This window comes from Nycticebus coucang, chromosome 21 (assembly GCF_027406575.1).
Source record: "Nycticebus coucang isolate mNycCou1 chromosome 21, mNycCou1.pri, whole genome shotgun sequence".
Lineage (NCBI taxonomy): Eukaryota > Metazoa > Chordata > Mammalia > Primates > Lorisidae > Nycticebus > Nycticebus coucang.
Window position 1 is genome coordinate 34,629,895 of NC_069800.1, and position 23,329 is coordinate 34,653,223.

A 23,329-nucleotide genomic window follows, 5' to 3' on the forward strand; every position below is an offset into this window, starting at 1 on the left:
CCCTTACCTTGAAGCCACAGCCCAGCCTGGCAGTCCAAACCTCTCATAGTCCCCTCCGTAAATGTCTCGCACTAGTTTATCCACTTTGGTGCTGTCTCCACGAGATGCCATTTCAAGAGCTTCTTCAAAAGTGGTACAGCCAGTAAGAAGACAGCAGAGACCAAAAAAAGTTCCTCCTCCAAGACTGTGATTAAAAACAATGCAGTATTATAACATTTGTAAAAATCAGGTTAAGAAGCTAACATTTATGAACCCCAAAATTGTATCAATTTAGTCTTGCCCAACCCAATCATGCAAATGCTTCCCTGGAACAAAACAAGTCTGTGGAAAGATTAGAAACAAGGTCCCTGGTGTACACCTTCAAGATAAATACTCACACGTGCCAACAAGCAAATTGGCAAGACACAGGGCTCATGTCCTTGTCCTTTCCCATGCCTGGGTGGGAGTGAGTATAGTAGGAAAGTCTGCTTGAGTATGCAGAGCCTCAGGTGCACAACAGCCCAACCTACCTGAGGTCAAGTTGGTACCTCCTCTCTTTCCCTCTCCAAGTAAGTTCGCTCCCTGAGTCAGTCTCATCCAAGCACCTTGACACCTTGGGATATCCGTCACTCACCTCACCAGATTTTTCCAATAATGTTCTCACCCCCCAAATTACTCCTCTCATTCTTTTAATTTACACCTGTTTTTTTATTATTTATTTATTTACTTTTGAGACAGAGTCTCACCATGTCGCCCTCGGTACAATGCCATGGCACCACAGCTCACAGCAACCTTCAACTCTTGGGCTTAAACAATTCTCTTGCCTTAGCCTCCCAAGTAGCTGGGACTACAGGCACCTGCCACAACACCCAGCTATTTTTTTGTTGTAGTTGTCATCGTTGTTTTAAATGGCCCGGGGCCAAGTTCGAACCCGCCAGCCTAGGTGCATGTGGCCAGCGCCCTACCCACTGTGCTAGGAGTGCCGCTTACACCAGTGTTTTAAAAAAGCAATTTGTTCATCCTAATCCCCAGATCCTTGTTTCTTCCTCAAGGGACTTCTGATCCTTAAACCAAAAGGATGTAAACTAACCTTCCCTCTAATGTAATCCTCTTTCCAGACTACCTTTCTATTGATCAGGACCTCAACAGTCCCCTGGCCATAGGTATGTATGTACATATGCATGTATGTATGTGAGATAATCTAAAATCTACACAGGTTTCAAAGCTGGGACGTTCCCTTGCCTTCTCCTTATAGATGCTACCTAGTAACTTCAGCTACTTGGTACATGCACACCATAAACTACCTAAGGGCAAGGGCTACAATGAGTATACTGATGGGATAATTTATGAAACACCTATGGTAATACATATAATCTTCAAAAACAGATTAAAGAAAAATAGGTCATTAAAAATCACAATTTAAGGAGAATCATTTGCATAAGAAAAACAAATCTTTCACATAATTTCAACAGACTTTTAAAGGCTTAATTATATGTGATAAATAAAAACTCAGTTAACCTATTAAGATATTAAGAATAAACAGGACCATGCAAGATGGCTCACACCTGTAATCCTAGCACTCTGGGAGGCTGAGGCAAGTGGACTGCTTGAGCTCAGAGGTTTGAGACCAGCCTGAGCAAGAGTGAGACCCTGTCTCTACTAAAATAAAACAAAAACTTAGCCAGGTATGGTGGCGCAGGCCTGTAGTCCCAACTACTTGGGAGGCTGAGGCAAGAGGACTGCTTGAATGCAGGAGTTTGAGATTGCTGTGAGCTGTGACACCAGGATACTACCCAGGGCAACAGAGTAAGACTCTGTCAATCAATCAATTGGCCAGGTGCAATGGCTCACTCCTATAATCTCAGCACTTTCAGAGGTCAACGTGAGAGGACCGCTTCAGGCCAGGAATTTGACACCAGCTTGTGCAATATAGCAAGACCCTCCATCTCTAAAAAAATTCTTTTTAATTAGCTGACAGTGGTGGTGTGCACCTGTGGTCCTAGCTACTTGGAATCCTGAAGAAGGAAGATGACTTAAACCAAGGAGTTCAAGGCTGCCGTGAGCTTGGACTGCCCCATGCAATCCAGCCTGGGTGACAGAGCAAGATCCCATCTCTTAAAAAAAAAAAAAAAATGACTAGGGGGCAAGCCACATACACCAGAGGAGCTGGTGGATTCAAATCCAGCCCAGGCCCACCAAACAATGACAACTGCAACTTAAAAATAGCTGGGCATTGTTGCGGACACCTGTAGTCCTAGCTACTTGGGAGGCTGAGGCAAGAGAATCACGTAAGCCCAAGAGTCTGAGGTTGCTGTGAGCTGTGACCCCACGGTACTCTACCCAGGGAGACAGCTTGAGACTGTCTCAAAAAAAAAAAAAAAAAAAAAACAGAAAAGAATGACTTTTATATAAAAGACTTACCTGGTACCTGTGACCCGCCTGTAATTATCTTTGGAATATACTGCTAAGATGCTAACCCCTGAGCCAATGTTCACCAGAAGCAGAGGGTATGGATTTTTCAAATCAAATGGTAACTTCTGACATTTTTCAGAGTCAGCAGGGTTTTCAAAATAATAGCATTGTGACCGTCCATTGAATCCAACTGAGTCAATGTATAAAATTCCTTTTATTAAGCAATCTAGTTCATCCAGTTTGCAAAGTTGAAGATCTCCTATCTGCAATGAAATAAGAATGTATTCAGACTTCTTAACAGAAATAAAAATTCCATTTAGTATGGAGGATTCCATTTAATCCTCCATATTAAACCACAGAATTGGGCTCACAGATGTGTATTATTTGTGCACACTTTACAGAACAGATTTGGAAACAACGAACATAGAACAGACTACTAAGACAGACTTCTGCCCCCACAGACCCAAATATATGCTACTACAAACCACTGGAGCAGCTTAAGTGATATGCAAAAAAAAAAAAAAAAAACCCCAAGTGAGACTTATTAACTAGTCAAGCAGAAAAGGGACAATGAGGCAGGTATGCAACTGAAGCCCTATGAGAAAGCACCTAGTAACACAGAGCAGGAGCCAGAAGGACTCTGACGTCTGCTTTCCAAAAGACCATCTTTCAAGGCTATGGAGCATTATCAAGAGAAGCCACACGTTATTTAACAACCTGAAGCCAAAGGGTTTAAGGTCTCTAATTAGAAGGTAAGACTGAACAGGTATAGTGGCTCACACCTATAATCCCAACACTGTGGAAGGCCTAGACAAGATCACTTGAACCTAAAACTCTTGAGGCCAACCTGGACAACACAGTGAGACCTCATCTCTTAAAAAGAAAAAAAATTTACATAGCTGGGCATGGTGGTACACAACTATAATCCCAGCTACCTGGAAGGCAGAGGTGGGAAGATCGCTTAAGCCCAGAAGTTGGCAGTTACAGTGAATTAGGATCACAACACTGCACTCCAGCCTAGGAGACAGAGCAAGGCCCTCCTCTAAAACGAAGTGTTTTTTGTTGTTGTTTTTTTTTTTTTTTGTAGAGACAGAGTCTCACTTTATGGCCCTCAGTAGAGTGCCGTGGCCTCACACAGCTCACAGCAACCTCCAACTCCTGGGCTGAAGCGATTCTCTTGCCTCAGCCTCCCAAGTAGCTGGGACTGCAGGCGCCCGACACAACACCCGGCTATTTTTTGGTTGCAGTTTGCCGGGGCCGGGTTTGAACCCGTCGCCCTCGGTATATGGGGCCAGCGCCTTACCGACTGAGCCACAGGCGCCGCCCTTTTTTTTTTTTTTTACTTTCTAATGAAGGCCAAAGCAGGAGGATCAAGGCCAAGAGTTTGAAACTAGATTGAGGCCAAGAGTTCTAAACTAGCCTTGGCAATTTAGCCAAGATCCCATCTCTAAAAAAAATAAGAAAATAAAAACAAACAAACTGGTTACAGCCTCTTGGGTGACAGGAGGATTTCAGCAATATAAAAATTTAGACCATTTTTATCAATTTAATGCATTTAAACAATAAAGGAATCATTAAATTATTCATACTATGGAACACTGCATAACAATTAAAAATGAAGGAGATTTATATGTATTGAAGTAAGACCTCCAAGAGATGCCAAAAAGCAAGTTGAGAAACATTTTTAAAAATATGATCCAATTTGCCTATTTTTAAAACCACATTTGTATGCATATGTATGTATGATACACAGAAAAGTTTAAAAGATACAGAAACTTTTTTTTTGGAGACAGTCTCACTTTGTCACCCTTAGTAGAGTGCCCTGGCATTACAGTTCATAGAAACCTCAAATTCTCTTTCCTCAGCTTCGCAAGTAACTGGGAATTCAGGAGCCTGCCACAATGCCCTGCTATTTTTTTAGAGATGGGGTCTCGCTCTTTCTCAAGCTGGTCTTGAACTCCTGAACTCAGGCAATCCACCTGCCTCAGCCTCCTAAGTGCTAAAAGATACATACACTTTTAATAGTGGTATCTTTGGAGAAATGAGACTTCCACATTTGACTCTGTATATTTCAATCTATTATGGGAGATAGAAAAATAAATAGGTAACTTTATTGTAATCCTTAATTAAATTAACTCCTAATTAAGAATTTAAATTACTCCTCTGACCAAAGCAAAGTCTTTTTGGTGTTTATCACTGTCTTTATTTCATTCCCTCATACCAAGATGAATTCGCTGCTGACTTCCTGACGTTTACATATCAAAGTTCCTGTATTTTCATTTCAAAGCTAAATCATTTTACACTGGTGTTCTACTTAAATCCAAGTAGCTTTCTGATACTATGTCAAACCAATTTCTCCTTTTATCTTTCTCATAATCCTGAAATGTCCAACTGTGCTACTATTCCTAGTGAATCTCAGCCTAACTGATACATTTAGGTGACTGAATCATAGGTATTTCTCTAATGCACATTATTCAGGACACAGATACAGCACCAACAAGTAAATACAGCATAAAGCAAGGCAGACCAGCCAGGCAGCTGGCTGATATTGGGAAGAACTCTTGAACCCAAGAGTTTGAGGCCAGCCTGAGCAACACAATGAGACCCTATCTCTAGAAATTAATTTAAAACAAACAGGGTAACTCAGCATTTTTAAAAAAATATTACACTTTGCTTTATTAAATATTGAGTCACGCCCAATGCAAACAAGATTTGACAGGTATTTCATTTTCATACAATTTTTAAGACTAGCACAGAAATCCCAACAGCCTAAGAACCAATTCCTAAGATAAAAAATCTACTTTATACCCTCTCCTATGATTATAAGATTGAACCTTTGATAAAAGCTTGACTGGGTTTCAAATACATTCCAAAAGGTACCTCTACAGCAGTGGTTCTCAACCTTCCTAATCCCGTGGCCCTTTAATACAGTTCCTGCGGGTCTTGACCCACAGGTTGAGAACCACTGCTCTACAGGGTTCTAGAAGAGGTTTTTTCCTTTACCTAGCATTCATGACCCAGTCTCTCCTCCTGTCATCTCCCCCTTTACTCAAAGGTGGAAAAGAAACCACTGAAAACCAAAAACCAAGAAAAATCCAAAGAGTATAAAACCTTTTAAATAATTCACATCCATTCTATAGTATGATTACTATGGCCAGTTCTAAGAAAAAGGAAACAGAAGACAAAGAATGAGAATAAGGTCACAAAACATACAATGATACACAGGAGGAAAAAAGACATGTAGAATAACAAAAGTACAATATCCTTTGGACTAATATTCTAACTTGGTGACATAAAAAACACAAGTCACTGAAGACATTTTAAATCTATACTGCACCCTGAAGGTCAGGGTCTTAACCAATTCATTTGTCGGTTCTACCACATGTCCCCACACCCACCCTCACAGGACCTAGCCTCAAGGCCTAGCTCACAGTATTCACTGAATGGAAGCAAAATAGACCACCCACAGGAGCTCGACATGGTCAAGAGACTCCAGTTAACAAGAGTGTAGCACAAAGTACATCAGAAGGCACTGGGGAGAAAAGCGCTCCGCTGTCAGACAAATCAGACTAGCCCCCAGGCCTGAAAACACCACTTTTGACCAGAGCTTCTGATTTTTTCAATTAGTGAATATGCCAGGAAACAATCAAGGGGAAAGAGAAATTCTAAGGTAGACAACACCACAAACAATTTTATAACATGAAATGACATGATTTGTAAAAATTATTTTTCAATTTCATTGTTCAAGAGTTAATAATGCTAAGTAGTTCCTTACAGTTTATCACAGATTAACAAATTGTTTCCAACTAAAAAGGAACAACAAAATGCTATACTTTTTGTGGTTTTGATTCTCACCCATACGTCTTAACTGAGAAAAAGTAAACTATACAACAATCTCTAGGATGGCTATTTCCTGACTGTCAACTATTTACATTTAATCTTCATTTGACTTGAGAAAATCTAAGTTCCATTAGAGATGGAAATGATTCCACCACTTGCTATTGGTATTATATTTAACAATCAAAATTATCATAAATTGTATATAAGCTAAAAAATGCATACTGTGAGAAAATCCTGCTCAAATTTGTACGCTCCACCTCCAGTGGCACAAAAGACAGTGTGGAGACTTGAGAAGTTTTTATCTCTGCCCATTTGTATAAAAGCAGGCATGTCATGAGTGGGAAAGCGTATAAAGTGCAGATTGCCTTTGCGTCCACACAGAGTTAGGTCCTTCAGCTCGAGGTGAACGTCCCGAATGCCCGTGGACCCGTAAGCCACATTGGAGGTCAGGTACTTCCGGATGCTTTTCAGACTTTCTACTTCTTCCTCTTCTTCTTCAGCAGTGATGTCTTTGGGTTCAAAATAAACCAACTTGACCAGGGTTCCACCAATATCCAAGCCAAACCATGGGAAAACTAAATGAGGAAGAAAAACAAGTCAGAACTTTTTCTTGAAAACTAAATTTATACTTACTTTTTTCAGTGGAAACCCTATGGTTTCCAAGGGATATAATTCCAAACAAAAACGTTTTGGGGAAAAGAAATGTTATGATCAGAAGCATATCTTTAAAAGAACAAAAAACCTAGGACAAAGATTAAGAAGAAAAATATCAAAATATTCAGCCAACCCAACCTTCTTATACAGACATGCCCAAAGTGTACTATAAAATATACTTCTTTGGCAGCGCCTGTGGCTCAAAGGAGTAGGGCGCCGGCCCCATATACCAGAGGTGGTGGGTTCAAACCCAGCCCTGGCCAAAAAAAAAAAAAAAAAACACTCTAATGGGCCGCACCTGTGGCTCAGTGAGTAGGGCACCGGCCCTGTATGCCGAGGGTGGCGGGTTCAGACCCAGCCCTGGCCAAACTGCAACAGAAAAATAGCCAGGCGTTGTGGCACCTGTAGTCCCAGCTGCTCAGAAGGCTGAGGCAAGAGAATCGCATAAACCCAAGAGTTAGAGGTTGCTGTGAGCCGCTGCTGTGAGCAAGGCACTCTACCCGAGGGCAGCACAGTGAGACTCTGTCTCTACAAAAAAAAAAAAAAAAAATTATATATATATATATATACACATACTTCTTGAGACAGTCTCACTGTCACCCTTGTTAAAGTGCCGTAGCGTTGTAGCTCACAGCAACCTCAAACTCTTAGGCTCAAGTGATCCACTTGCCTCAGCCTACCGAGTAGCTAGAGTAGATGCCAGACACAACACCAGGCAAGTTTTTCTACTTTCGGTAGAGACAAGGTCCTGCTCTTACATAGGTTGATCTTTAGTTCAAGCAATCCACCTGCCTCAGCCTCCCAGAGTACCAGGATTACAGGCATGAGCCACCATGCCCAGCCGATAAAATATTTTAAAAATAAGAAAATGACTACCTAACCCATTAGGCTCAACTCTGAAAAACAAATATTGAAAATGGAAATCTTTATCCTTCCCACTGGCGTCAAGAAGAAATGTTCACACTTCAGAGTTCTGGTTTAATACTTGATGTAAAGATAGAGGAAATTCCAAACTCTATGTAATGTAAGCTCCAGTGGTCAATTTCTCTTTTGAAATTTGATAGCCCAAAAATAAAAGGTTTCAATGAACTTTAAGTTCATCTGTTCCTCTCAAAATAATCCTTCTTAAAAAAAAAAAAAGAAAAAACGAATTGGGAGGTGCCTGTGGCTCAGTGGGTAGGGAGCCGACCCCATATACGGAGGGTGGCAGGTTCAAACCTGTCCCCGGCCAAACTGGAGCAACAAAAAAAAATTGCCAGGCGTTGTGGAGGGCACCTGTAGTCCCAGCTACTCGTGAGGCTGAAGCAAGAGAATCGCCTTAAGCCCAGGAGTTGGAGGTTGCTGTGAGCTGTGTAATGCCACGGCACTCTACTGAGGGCAATAAAGTGAGACTCAGTCTCTACAAATAAAAAAAAAACTTCAGGAGACTGAATCAAGATGGACGACACAGAGACAATCCCCAACTTAACAATAGTTCAATGTAACAATTTTCACGCCTGTGGCTCAGTGAGTAGGGCGCCGGCCCCATATGCCGAGGGTGGCGGGTTCAAACCCAGCCCCGGCCAAACTGCAACAACAACAACAACAAAAAAAAAATAGCCGGGCGTTGTGGCGGGCGCCTGTAGTCCCAGCTGCTCGGGAGGCTGAGGCAAGAGAATCACGTAAGCCCAAGAGTTAGAGGTTGCTGTGAGCCGTGTGACGCCACGGCATTCTACCCCGGGCGGTACAGTGAGACTCCGTCTCTACAAAAAAAAAAAAAAAAAAATTTTTCACAATGGTGCAAAAGCAATATGCATTTGGTATGAACTGTGCTTCTAGTATCCACTCCGCTTTTCACTTTCAGTACAGTACTTTAATTTTTACATTATAAAATAGGCTTTGTACTGGATGATTTTGCCCAACTAGAAGTTAATCTAAGTGCTCTGAACATGTTTAAGGTACATTAGGTTAGTTAAGGAGCATCTGTACATGTCTTTCCCACCTTACATCCTAGAAATGAATGAAGATTTTTTTTTTTTTTTTGAGACACAGTCTCACTCTGGCACCGTGAATAGAGTGGCATAGAGTCATAGCTCACAGCAACCTCAAGCTCTTGGGCTCAAGTGATCCTCTTGCCTCAATCTCTCTATCTTTAGTAGAGGCATGGTCTTGCTATTGCTCAGGCTAGTCTCAGAAATCCTAAACTCAAGCAATCCACTTGCCTCAGCCTCCCAGAAGATAAGGATTTATTGATATGTTCTTTTCTAAAATAATTCTAGCAAAAAAGAAATGATACCACCAGAAGAACTAAAGTGACAGAGGCAATAACTATGCAGAACCCTCAAAAGAGGAATGCTATTAAAACTGGGAGCAGCTATGAAAGTGGGAGAAGCAGCAAGGGTGCTCCATCCAAGCTACAGACTGAAGGGACTGCCATGAGAAAACAGGAGCAGGCTCTGGTGCAGTCACAGGTGATCTGGTGGGAAAAGGCATTTGGAGCAACTGGACAGACCACTCACTTTCCTCTACCAAGAACCATGCCCATCTCCACAGTCCCAGAGGCAAGCTCTTCACTGAGTTCATAGGCACTAGAGCCAAAATCAGGATAGCACCCAGGTGTTTGCTATTACCCAGAAGGAATAAGCCACACCTGGACAAGTATCCCATCTTTCTCCTACAATCTATCCTGACAGACTGGTAAACAGAAACTGTACCCACTCACTGACAGAAGAACAGCCATTCTCAAACCAGAAATGATCACTTTATAAACTAGAAAAACCAAAAGCGAAATCAACACCACAAAAGTGAGAAACTAAATATCTGAAGAAAGAGTTGCAGGAATAAACAGGAGACTCAAGCTACCATAAAGAAAAATTGGAAATTCAAAACTGATTGCCAACTGTGTGTGGGTACAAAAAATTTGCATGTGATAAAATTATATAACTAAATGCACATTATGTAAAACTAGTGAAATTAAATAAGGTGTGTCCATGTTAATTTGCTAGTTGTGGAAAAAATGCTCTCAAAACCAAAGGACAAATTAATAATACACTTAGCATGCATAAATCTCAAAAACAGGCTGAGTAAAAGAGGCCCTCCACAAAAGGTTATATACTATACGAAACTCTAGAAAACACAAAGCAATCATTTCTGCATCTGAGAGCAAGGTGATGGGGTTGAGGACCGAGGGGATAAGGATGGAAAAAACTGTGCATAAGAAACTTTCTGTGGTAAACCCAATCTAGACTTTGCAGAGGGAGGGCCATGTGTGTATGGGTATGCATATCTATAAAAATGCATACAACTTTGCACTTAAATGGATGCAGCTTATCATATGTAAACTGAGTAAGTACTCTGGTAAAGAGAAAAAAACAATTGCCAAAATAAAGCTCAATAGATACATTTAACAACAAAATGGGCACAGAAAAAACATGCCTCTCACATAGGAAGAAAAGGAAGATACAGAGATTACGAAACCAGAAAGACCAACATCTTATGTGACTTCTACGAACTTCCTAGGGCAAAGGGAGGACATGAATCATCAGATTGAAACTCTTAACTGTTAAACAGAATCAAGTAGGAGAAGGGGAAGATAACTTAAGATACATCCTACTTCAATTTCAAGAAATTCTAAAAAAAAAAAAAACCTGAATTCCTACAGATACTTAAGTCACATAAAGGTAAATATCAGACTCCTCATCAGCAACACAGACAATGGAGCACTGGCTTCAAAGTTATGAAGAAAAAGGTTTGAAATCTACATTCAGCCAAATCAGCTCTCAAGTGCAAAAGAAATTTTCACACATTAAAGGACTCAGGTTTTACTACTCAAAGACCTTCTCTGAAATAATTAGTAAATGCATGCCAACAAAATTTTAAAACATCCAAGAGCTTTAAGAAACAATAAGCAAAGGTACCAGTACATGCTGACTTTTAGAAAAATGAGCAATGTGAAACTAAAATACTTACATTATTTCAACATAGGAAGTCGAAGAGGGGAAGAGAAAGGAGAAGAAGTGAAAGCAAGCAGCAGTTCTGTCTTGTTGGGAAAAGGAAGAAAAGATAAAAGACTGATTAATTCTAGACAAGAATAGAGAGGCGACAATTTAAATGTGTTAAAAACTTACAAGTAACTCCAGAAGAGAAAAAGAACATGACTATCGATTAACTAGAAAAGTGTCAGTGAGACACTGTCTCAAAATAAGAAAAAAAAAAAAAAATCAAATACATTTTCCGCTGAAATGCCCACAAACCATTCACAAAAATTAATCACACTAATGGGGCACGGTGGCTCATGCCCATAATCCTAGCACTCTGGGAGACAGAGGCAGGCAGGTGGATTGCCTGAGCTCACATGTTCAAGACCAGAGTGATACTTCGTCTCTAAAAATAGCCAGGTGGCTAGGCGCCATATTCCAAGCGTGGTGGGTTTGAACCAGACCCCAGCCAAACTGCAACAAAAAAATAGCCAGGTCTTGTGGCGGGCCCCTGTAGACCCAGCTACTCAGAGGCTGAGGCAAGAGAATCGCCTAAGCCCAAGAGCTGGAGGTTGCTGTGAGAAGTGACACCACAGCACTCTACCGAGGGCGACAAGACTATCTCAAAAAAAGCGGGGGATGTTACACAAAATCTTAAATGCTAGAAAAATAAAAGACTGAAAATAAGCAGAAGTTATTAAAGATTAAAGAATGTAAATAAAATGAGAAAAGCATCGGTGTGAACAAAATCACAACAGAACCGATCAACAGAATCAAGCTTTGAAAATGTCATTAAAACAGACAAATTTCTGGTGATTATATCCAAGAAAAAGAAAAGATAGAACTTTTCTTTATAAAAAATAAAAGAGGGCAGCGCCCGTAGCTTAGTGGGTAGGGCACCAGCCACATACACTGGAGGCTGGTGGGTTCAAACCCAGCCCAAGCCAGCTATAACAACAATGACAACTGCAAAAAGAAAATAGCTAGCTGGGCGCTGTGGCAGGCACCTGTGGTCCCAGCTACTTGGGAGGCTGAGGCAAAAGAATCGCTTGAGTCCAAGAGTTTGAGGTTGCTGTTGGCTGGGACACCACAGCACTCTACCCAGGGGGACAGCTTGAGACTCTCAAAAAAAAAAAAAAAGGGGGCAGCGCCTGTAGCTCAAGGAGTAGGGCGCTGACCCCATATACTGGGGGTGGCAGGTTCGTGCCCTGCCCCGGCCAGAACTGCCCAAAAAAAAAAAAAGATGAAACAGTACATAACCACAACTACAACAGGGACCTTAACCTCCTAACAAATACAACCATTGTAACCTAATCATTTGTACCCTCATATTAATCTGAAATTTAAAAAAAGTATATAACCAGAGATTTTACAAGTAAGCCAACAGTCTACACAATTTCATAAATAATAATAAACAGTAAGCTTAAAATGTATACCAAAGGATTAGCTAGAAAAGAAGAGCATAAAAAATAACTCAAAACGAGACAGAAAACATGAAATCAAAAGTACTAAAAAATGCTTAAAAATCGACTGGGCAGGATGGCTCACAGCTGTAATCCCAGCACTTTGGGAGACCAAGGCAGGAGGATTGCTTGACTTGGGGAGTTCAAAACCAACCTGAGCAGGAGCAAGACCCCATTTCTACTAAAAATAGAAAAACTAGCCAAGCGTTGTGGCAGGCACCTGTAATCCCAGCTACTCAGGAGGCTGAGACAGAAGTATAGCTTGAACCCAGGAGTTTGAGGTTGCTGTGAGCTAGGCTGAGGCCGTAGCACTCTAACCTGGGGCAAAAGGGTAAGACTGTTGTCTCAAAACAAAAAAAGGAAAAGAGGTGGCGCCTGTAGCTCAGTGGGTAGACGGCTGGCCACATACACCCAGGCTGGCAGGTTCCAACCCAGCCTGGGTTGGGCCAGGTAAAACGACAATTGCATCAAAAAAAAAAAAAAAAAAATAGCCGGGCATTGTGGCGGGCGCCTGTAGTCCCAGCTACTTGAGAGGTTGAGGCAAGAGAATCGCTTAAGCCCAGAATTTGAGGCTGCTGTGAGGGCAACATAGTTGAGACTCTGTCTCAAAAATAAATAAATAAATAAATAAAAACAACCAACTCCCAGTCTTAATAGTTTCCGAGCAAACCTTATGAGCTTCCAAGCTTTTAGGGCACAGAAAAATCTTAAAAATAAATCTATAAAGTTTCCCAAATCATTCTACCAACATAACCTCCTATCAAAAGTGTAAGAACTCAGCCAGGGATGGTGGCTCATGCATAAACCTAGCACTTTGGGAAAGTCTGGAGGATCACTTGAAGCCAGGAGTTTAAGACCAGCCTGGGCAAAAGCAAGATGCCACTCTAAAAATAGCCAGGTCTTGTGGTGGGCACCTACTCCAGCTACTCAGGAGACTGAGTTTGCTTGAATCCAAGACTTTGTGGTTGCTGTCAGCTATGATGACACCAAGGGCAATAAAGTGAGACTCTGTCTCAAGTAAATAAATAAATCCTAAAAAAAAAATCAAAACAGAACAAAAACATTTTAAGGCATTCATATACAAAAAAACAGCTTTTCATATATTGTATAATAATCAAAACCCAACAAAAGACATGAAAAAAGTCATGAACAGTATAACAAAAGCCATAATATATACAGGCTTAGTGCCCCTAGCACAGTGGTTACAGCACCAGCCACATACACCAAGGGTAACAGGTTCAAACCCAGCCCAGGCCAGTTAAACAACAATGACAACTGCCACAAAAAGTAGCCAGGCATTGTGGTGGGTGCCTGTAATCCCAGCTACTTGGGAGGCTGAGTGAAGAGAATCACACTGTGAGCTATGACACTACAGCACTCTACAGAGGGTGACAAAGTGAGACTGTCTCCAAAAAAAAAAAATAAATAAAAAGGTGTGTTCAAAGACATACTAATGGGAGAGATGGATACTATTCCAAACAGAAAAATTAAATATTAAAAATGTCAATCCTCGGGCGGCGCCTGTGGCTCAGTCGGTAGGGCGCCGGCCCTGTATGCCGAGGGTGGCAGGTTCAAACCCAGCCCCGGCCAAACTGCAACAAAAAAAATAGCCAGGCGTTGTGGCGGGCGCCTGTAGTCCCAGCTACTCGAGAGGCTGAAGCAAGAGAATCGCTTAAGCCCAGGAGTTGGAGGATGCTGTGAGCTGTGTGAGGCCACGGCACTCTACCAAGGGCCATAAAGTGAGACTCTGTCTCTACAAAAAAAAAAAAAAAAAAAAAGTCAATCCTCCCCAAATTAATCCAACCAAGTCAATACGAGTCTGCAGAGAACATTGTAGGTGATCCCCAAGCGCTGTTCCACCTCATTCCCAAGAAGAGTTTCATTTGGGGGTGGGGAGTGGGTTTTTTATTTTTAACGCCAACAGAATTCCATTCCCCGTGTCGGGCCTAACCCAATAAGGCCACTGAATCATCAAAAGACTATCACTTCCACCTAGAAGAAAATAAGTTTCTTCACTCTTAAGTAACAGTGCTGCCAATGAACAAGAAAGCAAGAAGACCCAATCCCTATTTTCCCAGCAGCAGCCTTTCTCTATCCATCAACTTTAGCATGATGCTAACCTGTGAATAGCAAAAGAGGAGATACAGTGTTCCACCAACAAAATATATCACATCAACAAGACTACAAACTAAAAGTCTGGACACATTTAGAAGCAATGGAGGATTCTGTAATGCTTAATGCCGATTAAGTAAATTGGCACATCAGTAAATGGCTATTATGCTTTAAATGATCATCTATTAACAGCAACACACCATCTGCATGTATTTAACGTCTACAGTAACCATAGGAGGTAAATACTACAGACATCCCATTTTACGGATAAAGAAATTGAGGTGCAGGAGGCGCCTGTGGCTCAGTCGGTAAGGCGCTGGCCCCATATACCGAGGGTGGCGGGTTCAAACCCGGCCCCGGCCAAACTGCAACCAAAAAATAGCCGGGCATTGTGGCGGGCGCCTGTAGTCCCAGCTACTTGGGAGGCTGAGGCAAGAGAATCGCTTAAGCCCAGGAGTTGGAGGCTGCTGTGAGCTGTGTGAGGCCACGGCACTTTACCGAGGGCCATAAAGTGAGACTCTGTCTCTACAAAAAAAAAAAAAAGAAATTGAGGTGCAAAGGAGCCCAAGGTCACAGTCAAGAAAAGGTAGAACTAGGGCGGTGCCTGTGGCTCAAGGAGTAGGGCGCTGGTCCCATATGCCGGAGGTGGTGGGTTCAAACCCAGCCCCGGCCAAAAACCACACACACACACACAAAAAAAAAGGTAGAACTCAAAACCAGACTTCCCCAGCCCTTTAACAAGTATCTACACAAACCTAAGAGCACAGAACATGTTCTTGATCAATAAAAAAAATTAAAAGCAGTTAAAAAAATTCACATACTCCGATAAAATGAAGATCAACAATACATAGGGAAAAAAGGAGACTGAGTAGCTCAGTTCACATCCTTGTTATAGTCTTTTAATGGTTTCAGGATTTTCCCCTATACTATTGTTCGAACTGTTTATATATCCTAAAATTGAGAGGCATGGGAGGTTTATTACAGGTATAAATAAATACCTCTTGATAACTGAGGGAACATACAATTCAGGACATATACTTCTATTATTTCTGAACCTTCAGCCTGTCCAAAGGGGCTTGGATTCCTTTTACGGCCTGCATGACATAATAAACACTGTCATAATCCTTCCAATTCTCATTCAAAACACTATACTTCTAGTAGGAAAAGTTATGGAAAAGGAACTCTTGCCAAATCATACTTCATATTTCACTGGTAGAATGCCTCCACTTCTAATTCCATGGGTCTTGACCATTAATATCACAGGTATTTCAGTCTATTCACAGCCGTTAGCCTACTTCCTGGTACTAAGACCTCCAGAGTCCTTAGTCTGGGCAACCTATACTTGACTAAGGACACAATTCTAAAGAGAATTTAAACCCTCACAGATTTATGTAAAGCCACCTTTACCACAACGTCACATAATAGGTTTAACAACTGAAATGCTTTCTAACAGTAAATACATGATTTATAAAAGCGTGCTCAGTTTTCCAACATTATGAATTGCATTATTACCAGACCACATGAAGTTTATATACTGCAAACCCAAATCACTAGACTGTTCCGCTAAGCAGTATCTTGGCCTCATATTAAAAGATACTTTAGTAGGTTCGGCGCCTGTAGCTCAGTGGCTAGGGTGTCAACCATATACACCAGTGCTGGTGGGTTCGAACCCAGCCAGGGCCAACAATGACAACTACAACCAAAAAATAGCTGGGCATTGTGGCGGGCGCCTGTAGTCCCAGCTACTTTGGGAGGCTGAGGCAAGAGAATCGCTTAAGCCCAAGAGTTTGAGGTTGCTGTGAACTGTGACGCCATGGCACTCTACCAAGGGGGACAAAGTGAGACCCTGTCTCAAAAGAATAAAGTAAAAATAAAAATAAATATATATACATACTTTAATAAGCATTCTTTTTTAAAAAATAACGTTTCAAATGATAACATGATTATTCTTATACCCAGCTTGAAGCAATGGTCCCCAACCTTTTTGGCACCAGGGACAGGTTTCATGGAAGACAAGTTTTCATTCTTATACCCAACTTAAAGCAATGGTCCCCAACCTTTTTGGCACCAGGGACAGGTTTCATGGAAGACAATTTTTCTAGAAACCAAGAGGACTGACTAGAGGCAGACCTCAGGCAGTACTGCAGGGGCTGTAAATACAGATGAAGCTCACCCACCCACCACACACCTCCTGCTACACAACCAAGTATCAGCCTGCCCAGGGAATGGGGCACCACAGGTTTAAACTCAGGGACTAGATACTTATAACACCACATATTGTAAAATCAGACTCAAATTTTCCATTCAGGAACTATAAATACACAAAATGTTAACAGACTACTTAAAAATTGACAGATGGCTTTCACCTAATTTAGAGAGCAAACTTTACCCCAGGCATGGTGGCCCACGCCTATAATCCTAGAACTCCAGGAGGTGGAAGCAAGTTAATTGCTTGAGCTCAGGAGTTCCAGATCATCTTGAGCAAGACTGAGACTCTGTCTCTACTAAAAATAGAAAAACTAACCGGACATGGTCGGCTACATGTCCCAGCCACTTGGAAGGCTGAGGCAAGAGAATCACTTAAACCCAAGAGTTTGAGGTTGCTGTGAGCTGTGATGCTACAGCACTCGGCCCAGAGTGACAGCTTGAGACTCTGTCTCAAAAAAAAAAAAAAAGCATGATTCATACAAATGGCTACTAATATACTGTACCATTTTACACAATTACCTAAGTGGACTAATTTTAGATAGTGCTTAATGCTTAATATTTATTACATATCCAAGATGAGGGGCCATATTTACTTTAGTTTCATTTAGATTTAAAATTGATACAGTAAGGGGCTAAACATCCTCTCCCATACTGTCACTCAAAAATGGGCTGCAAATTCACCGTAATCTAACTTTTTCCTGAGCCCTTAATACCCTAACTGAAGGTGAAACACTGAGCCTGATACAGGGCAGTAGTCCCACAGGGTCCCAGTAGCCAACACTGACACTCCCCCACAAAGCCAAGAAAAAGCAATGCATTTCCTAGGCTGTCAAGCTACAAATAAAAGCTTTATGATCTAGACTTAATGAAGGTTATTCCATGATTAGCAGGAATCCAAAAGCAGAAGTCCCAAAGATCTCCCTGGAGTGCTACAACACACATGGGAGTCATCTTCAAAGAACCAACTCCAACTTGTCCTCCAAACTCCTGTGGAGCACTGATCCCAGGGTTCCTACATCTGCTGCCCATCTGAGGCTCTTGATAAAAATGTTCTTAATTACGTGAGTGTATATGTTTGCCAAAATATGCATTACACTGTATATAATTATGCTTCAAAAAAAATTAAAAATAACTTTAGACTCCTGTAGTGTAAAATGATGGAATGGAGTGAGTGAGGAAGAGTTAAAAAACTTCTGAGAGCCGCCGGGCATTCTGGGGCACCTGTAATCCCAGCTACTTGGGAAGCTGAGGCAAGAGAATCGCTTAAGCCCAGGAGTTGGAGGTTGCTGTGAGCTGTGTGAGGCCACGGCACTCTACCAAGGGCCATAAAGTGAGACTCTGTCTCTATGAAAAAAAAAAAACAAAACGAACTTCTGAGAGCCACAGCTCTGGATTATATCTCATGTTACCTTCTTCCCCTACCCCAAAATGTGGACCAGGAACACTGGTCTGAAGTCAGACACTAAGAATGAAAACCCAATCCCATTACTATCTCACTATATGGCCTTGGATAAAGAAAGGGACAATTTCAGCGAGCCTGTTTCCTCATCCGCTCATCCGGAAATTAGGAATTTAAAAAACCACATCACAGGGTAATGGTAAGACTTACATGTTAATTTTTTTTTTTTTGGAGACAGAGTCTCACTATGTTTCCCTAGGTAGAGTGCTGTGACGTCACAGCTCACAGCAACCTCAAACTCCTGAGCTTAAGAGATTCTCTTGCCTCAGCCTCCCAAGCAGCTGGGACTACTGGTACCTGCCACAACGCTCAGCTATTGAGACTTACATGTTTGTAAAACATGTGGCATACTAACACAAACATGTAAGTAATCAGAAAGTGGTAGCTATGTTACCATCATTAGCATCTTTGTTTCCATCATTTTAAAGCAATCTTTTTTTTTTTTTTTTGGCCGGGGCTGGGTTTGAACCCAGCACCTCTGGCATATGAGGCCAGTGCCCTACTCTGTTGGGCCACAGGCACAACCCTAAACCAATCTTTAGTAGTTGGTATCTCTCTCAGCACTGTGAGATATACCATCACCTGATCCAAAACTTTTGAAGAACTATATTTTTTTTGACAAGAGTCTCACTATGTCACCCTCAGTAGAATGCCTTGCCGTGATAGCTCCCGCAACCTCAAACTCACGGGCTCAAATGATCCTCTCACCTCAAGACTCCCAAGCAGACGGGACTACAGGTGCACAGCTATTTTTAGAGATGGGGTCTCCTCTAGCTCAGGCTGCAGGCTGGTCTCAAGCTCCTAACCTCATGTGATTCAGCTCCCTCACGCGACTCCCAGAGTGCTAGGATTACAGTTGTGAGCCACAGCACCTGGCCCAAGAATTTTTTTTTTCTTTTTTTACAGTTTTTGGCCAGGGCCAGTGCTCTACTCCTTGAACCACAGGCACTGCCCAAGAACTTCTTACATATACAAAGGTCTAGCCTCCTGCCTAGTGATTCTAATGTAGTAAGACTGGGATAGGGCCAGGTTTGGAAATCACGCTGCTCTAGAAAAGATGTGTGGCAGAACATGATGACAGGGCCACAAAAACTCCTAAGATAAACATGATGACAGGGCCACAAAAACTCCTAAGATAACCCGAATAGCTCCTTCAAGTCCTAAATGACATCTGGTTAGTCCCTCATCGGAACAAGGTTTTCTTTTTTCTTCTTTGATAGAGTCTCGCTTTGTTGCACTGGTAGAGTGCCGTGGCATCATAGCTCAATAGTAACCTCAAACTCTTGGGCTCAAGCGATTCTCTTGCCTCAGCCTCCCAAGTAGCTGGGACTACAGATGCCTGCCACAATGCCTGGCTATTTTTAGAGATGAGTCTTGCTCCTTCTCAGATTGGTCTCAAACCAGTGAGCTCAGGCAACCCACCCACCTCGGCCTCCCAGAGTGGATTACAGGTGTGAGCCACCTCACCCAGCCAGAGCAAGGTTCTGTAACCTCAAAAGATGGCACCATTTTCCATACCTAACCCTTCCAATGATAAGTACAAACACGGTAAGTACAAACAAATATAGTCTTCAATGAATTTTCTCAGTGTTAAGACTAAGGTATATTCTTGGAGGGTTCAGCAATCAACAAGCTGCCTCTCTAACAGGTGCACCCTGGATAGTAGAGAAAGAACAAATGGAAGGAAGAACAATCAGGATCTTATTTATTTATTTCTTTAGCATGTCTTATTACCTGAAAGATTACTTTTCATGATTTATTCAGTCAGAGAGAGCAATGCAAGTTATCCTGAAAAACACCAGTCACCAAAACAAAAAATAAACCCACAACACTGTCTACTATGTTCCTTAAAAGAAGTTTCAGGCTCACTACCCATATCTCAGTGGTTATGGTGCGGGCCACATACATGGAGGCTGGCACGGGTTTGAACCCAGCCCAGGCCTGCTAAACAATAACAACAACTGCAACAAAAAATAGCTGGGCATTGTGGTGGGCGCTTGTAGTCCCAGCTACTTGGGAAGTTGAGGCAAGAGAATCACTTAAGCCCAAGAGTTTGATGTTGCTGTGAGCTGTGATATCACAGCACTCTACTGAGGGCCACACAGTGAGACTCTGTCTCAAAAAAAAAAAAGGGTGGTGCCTGTGGTTCAAGGAGTAGGGGGTTATACCAGATGTGGCGGGTTTAAACCCGGCCGCAGCCAAAAAAACTGCAAAAAAAAAAAAAAATCCTGTAGTTAATGGCTGATTGTTTTTTGCTGGATCCTTTGAATTTATATCCATTTCTAATGGATGATGTAGTACAAAAACCATAAAGGAACTAATGTTTTGCAATGCTTAAAAATCAGGTGTTTTTCAAATAAAACCAGATAACTGACTCTGAAAATGGTACAGGTAGGGCATGTTTTACAAATCTCTTCCAAGAATATGGGAAAAGACAGAAGAATTGAAAACTCCTAAACTTTTCACAGCAAAACAAAAAGATGACAGAAAAGCAACTGGGTGGTTGGACTAAGGTACAAGACCATACAATAAAGACTTCACCACACTTCCTGCCGTTTTCCCTCACTCTCATAATCTGAATTTAAATAAATCAATTTCCTGAAACAGGAATCTGGCAACAACCAAAAAAGTCTAACTACATGTAAAATCCTTCCATAAAGCGCATATTAAGTGTATCAGGACAACTGATACTGTCTCTCACCATGGCTGCCAGACAACGGTCCAGGGAGAAAAATACAGGATACAGAAAAAGAAAAACTGGTAATAAAATGGAGAAACCCATTTTCCGGGAGGAGCGTGTGCAACTCCCAAGGCAAAATTCAGAAAGATGTCATTTTCCCTCAAAAGAAAGCGCCTTAATGCCCAGAATGCTACAGTTCTGAATCGTGAGTACCTGCAAATAGAAAGAAATCGAGGGGTATCTGAGTGAGAGATGACCTGAATTCTCACGAGAAGAAAAGCAGCCAAAGCTTAGAGGTATACAGAACATAAAATCCAGTTTTAGGCCGGGACTAACTCAGGGGGCGGTTAACCATTTTCCAGTAAGCCCGAAATAGCCAGACTTTTAAGGACTCAACGTTCTGTAGAGCTCTTTGGAAACCCACAGAAGACAGCCATTGGGGATTCAAAGGATTTGGGGGGAGGGGAAGAGAGGCGAGGCGCTGGAAATGAGTCAAAAGAAGCCTTCTCGAGGATAAGATCATGTGACTCGGGAAATAATGTCCAAGGAACTAAGAAGACGGAGAAGAGGTCCTGGGGAAAGGTTCAACAAACAGGAAGCGCAGACCTACAGGCGCGGGCTGCACACCAAAGGAGCCGCGTTTGGGGAACCCGAGGCCTCCAGCCTTGTGCCAGGCCCCGCACCAACTTGGGACCACCGTGCGGGGGCACCCTCTGCGCGCGGGAAAAACGGCGGCAGGGCCGGAAGGGGGCAGGGCGGGCCAGGAGGTCGCCCCGCAGGGAACTTACGCGGCCGTTTTTTCCTGAGACTTTCGACGCGCTGGCGGGAGAGCGAGGTGGGGCCGCTGTAGGAGCCGGGTCGGTCCCGCCTCACGCCCTCCGCCGAGGCGTCGACCACTGGCGCCGACGCACTGCTCGCTCGGCGCCGCAGTGGCTCCCGCCGCCGCCCTTCGGAGTCCCCGGGCGCCGGGTTCCCAGCTGACGAGGAGGTGGCGGAGGCCCTGCCGTGGCGCTCCATGGGCGCACCGAGCCGACCTGCTCCCATCCGCAGCAGCCACCGCTGCCGCCCGAGCCAGTTCCCCAGCGCCTGACTCCTCCTCGCCTCCTCCGCGGCAGTCCAGCCGGAGCAGAGGCGCACCCTCCGCCGGCTGCCTCTTCCGTTGCGCCAACGCCCAGCAAGCCAATCCGAACAGGTTGAGGGCGGCCCGAACGCCTAGAGTCCAATCAGCTCCCTGATTCGAGGTGGATTGAACGTGTCTCCATCCAATGAAAGACTCCCAGGACGGGGCGGAGTGGAGGAGGGGGATCTGGGATCCGCGGAGGAGGAGAGGGAGGTCTAGCCTAGGAGAGTGTGATGGCGGCGCCGCCCAATGGACGCGTGCATGTAGGGGCCCGCAACCCCCTCTTCCCTCCCCACCAGCCTCCACGAGCGAACCAGTTTGCGCCCCTGGGCCCCGGAACTCTCCCGGGACGCCTCCATGTGTTCCCGAGTTCCCGTACGTTTCTCCGTGCCGTCCACTACCGGCTCGCGTCCTCTTCTGCCCAGCAGCTCTCCCGCAGCGTCTGGCCGCCAGTCATTGGCAGACAGAAGGGCTTGAACCGCGGCTGACCTTAGCCTTTGTCCCTCTGCCTGGTTCCGCAGCTGCCGTCCAGGCCGCCAGCCCCTCCCCCTGCAAGTTTGGGCTAAGGCTCCATTCCGTCTGCGTTGGAGAGAAGCTGTTGGTACCAGAAGGAATAAAAGGCTGGGGTTGGTCTCCATGGCAACTGGAAGAAAGAGGTGGGTTATAAATCCTTCGCCACCCTCCTGTGGTGAAGGAGCGGGTGTGGGAGCCGGGATGTAGGTTTGGCCTTTTCAAGGAGTCTGGAGCCTCTTTCTGTATAGTGCATTGAAGGATATAGACGGATTTGGTGGCCGCCTGGGAAGCTGGGTTTTTTTTAAATCATGTTCCATCTCATTTGGGGAGGGAAAATGATTACTCCCTCTCTGAGATCCTAACTGCTCACACCTACCAAAGGCCGGTCCAAACCATCTCTCCTACCATAGGTTGGAATGATCAAGCCTGTAATGATCCCTTTCTGCGCAACACCCCCAGGGCACTAACTTCACCCCTGCAAGTTTAACTGGACTATGGGCTAGTTATTTCGTAAGTGCCTCACCTGAGATACCATAACTTCCCTTGACCAATGACATTTATTTTCTTCACCTCTCCGGTAATGACTGGTTGTAACAGACGGAACAAGAAGATGGAGCTTCTCTTTTCTCTTTGTGCCTGTTAAGTAGAATTCCTGTGCTCACTCCTTTCCTCGCTGTAGGAATAACTCTGGAAACCCCATTTCCAAACTCTGGAAATTCCAGGTTCTGGAAGCCACCTCAAATGGATCCTACAAGAACCAAGATTTTTTTTTTTTTTGAGACAGAGCCTCAAGCTGTCGCCCTGGGTAGAGTGCCATGGCATCACAGCAACCTCCAACTCCTGGGCTCAAGCGATTCTCCTGCCTCAGCCTCCTAAGTAGCTGGGACTACAGGCGCCCACCACAATGCCCAGCTACTTTTTGGTTGCAGCGGT

General features: G+C 43.4%; 1 protein-coding gene across 5 annotated transcripts in view; it reads right to left on the reverse strand.

The window, feature by feature from the left end:
• Nucleotides 1-21,838, reverse strand: part of PANK2 (pantothenate kinase 2) — a 34,170-nt gene extending 12,332 nt beyond the window's left edge. For 3 of the 5 annotated variants that reach the window (XR_008376455.1, XM_053573619.1, XM_053573618.1), the window contains exons 1-4: nucleotides 21,552-21,838; nucleotides 6,454-6,806; nucleotides 2,401-2,654; nucleotides 8-184 (exon numbers count right to left, since the gene is read on the reverse strand). Coding sequence is in view for 4 of the 5 variants with exons in the window: in XM_053573619.1 (XP_053429594.1) it covers nucleotides 8-184; nucleotides 2,401-2,654; nucleotides 6,454-6,806; nucleotides 21,552-21,807 (1,040 nt within the window). In the remaining variant the exon portion in view is untranslated. Of the gene's footprint in view, nucleotides 1-7; nucleotides 185-2,400; nucleotides 2,655-6,453; nucleotides 6,807-10,833; nucleotides 10,904-21,551 lie in introns of all 5 variants that reach the window. The other 2 variants (XM_053573621.1, XM_053573620.1) reach the window with 2 other exon arrangements.
• Between the last annotated feature and the right edge of the window lie 1,491 nt (nucleotides 21,839-23,329).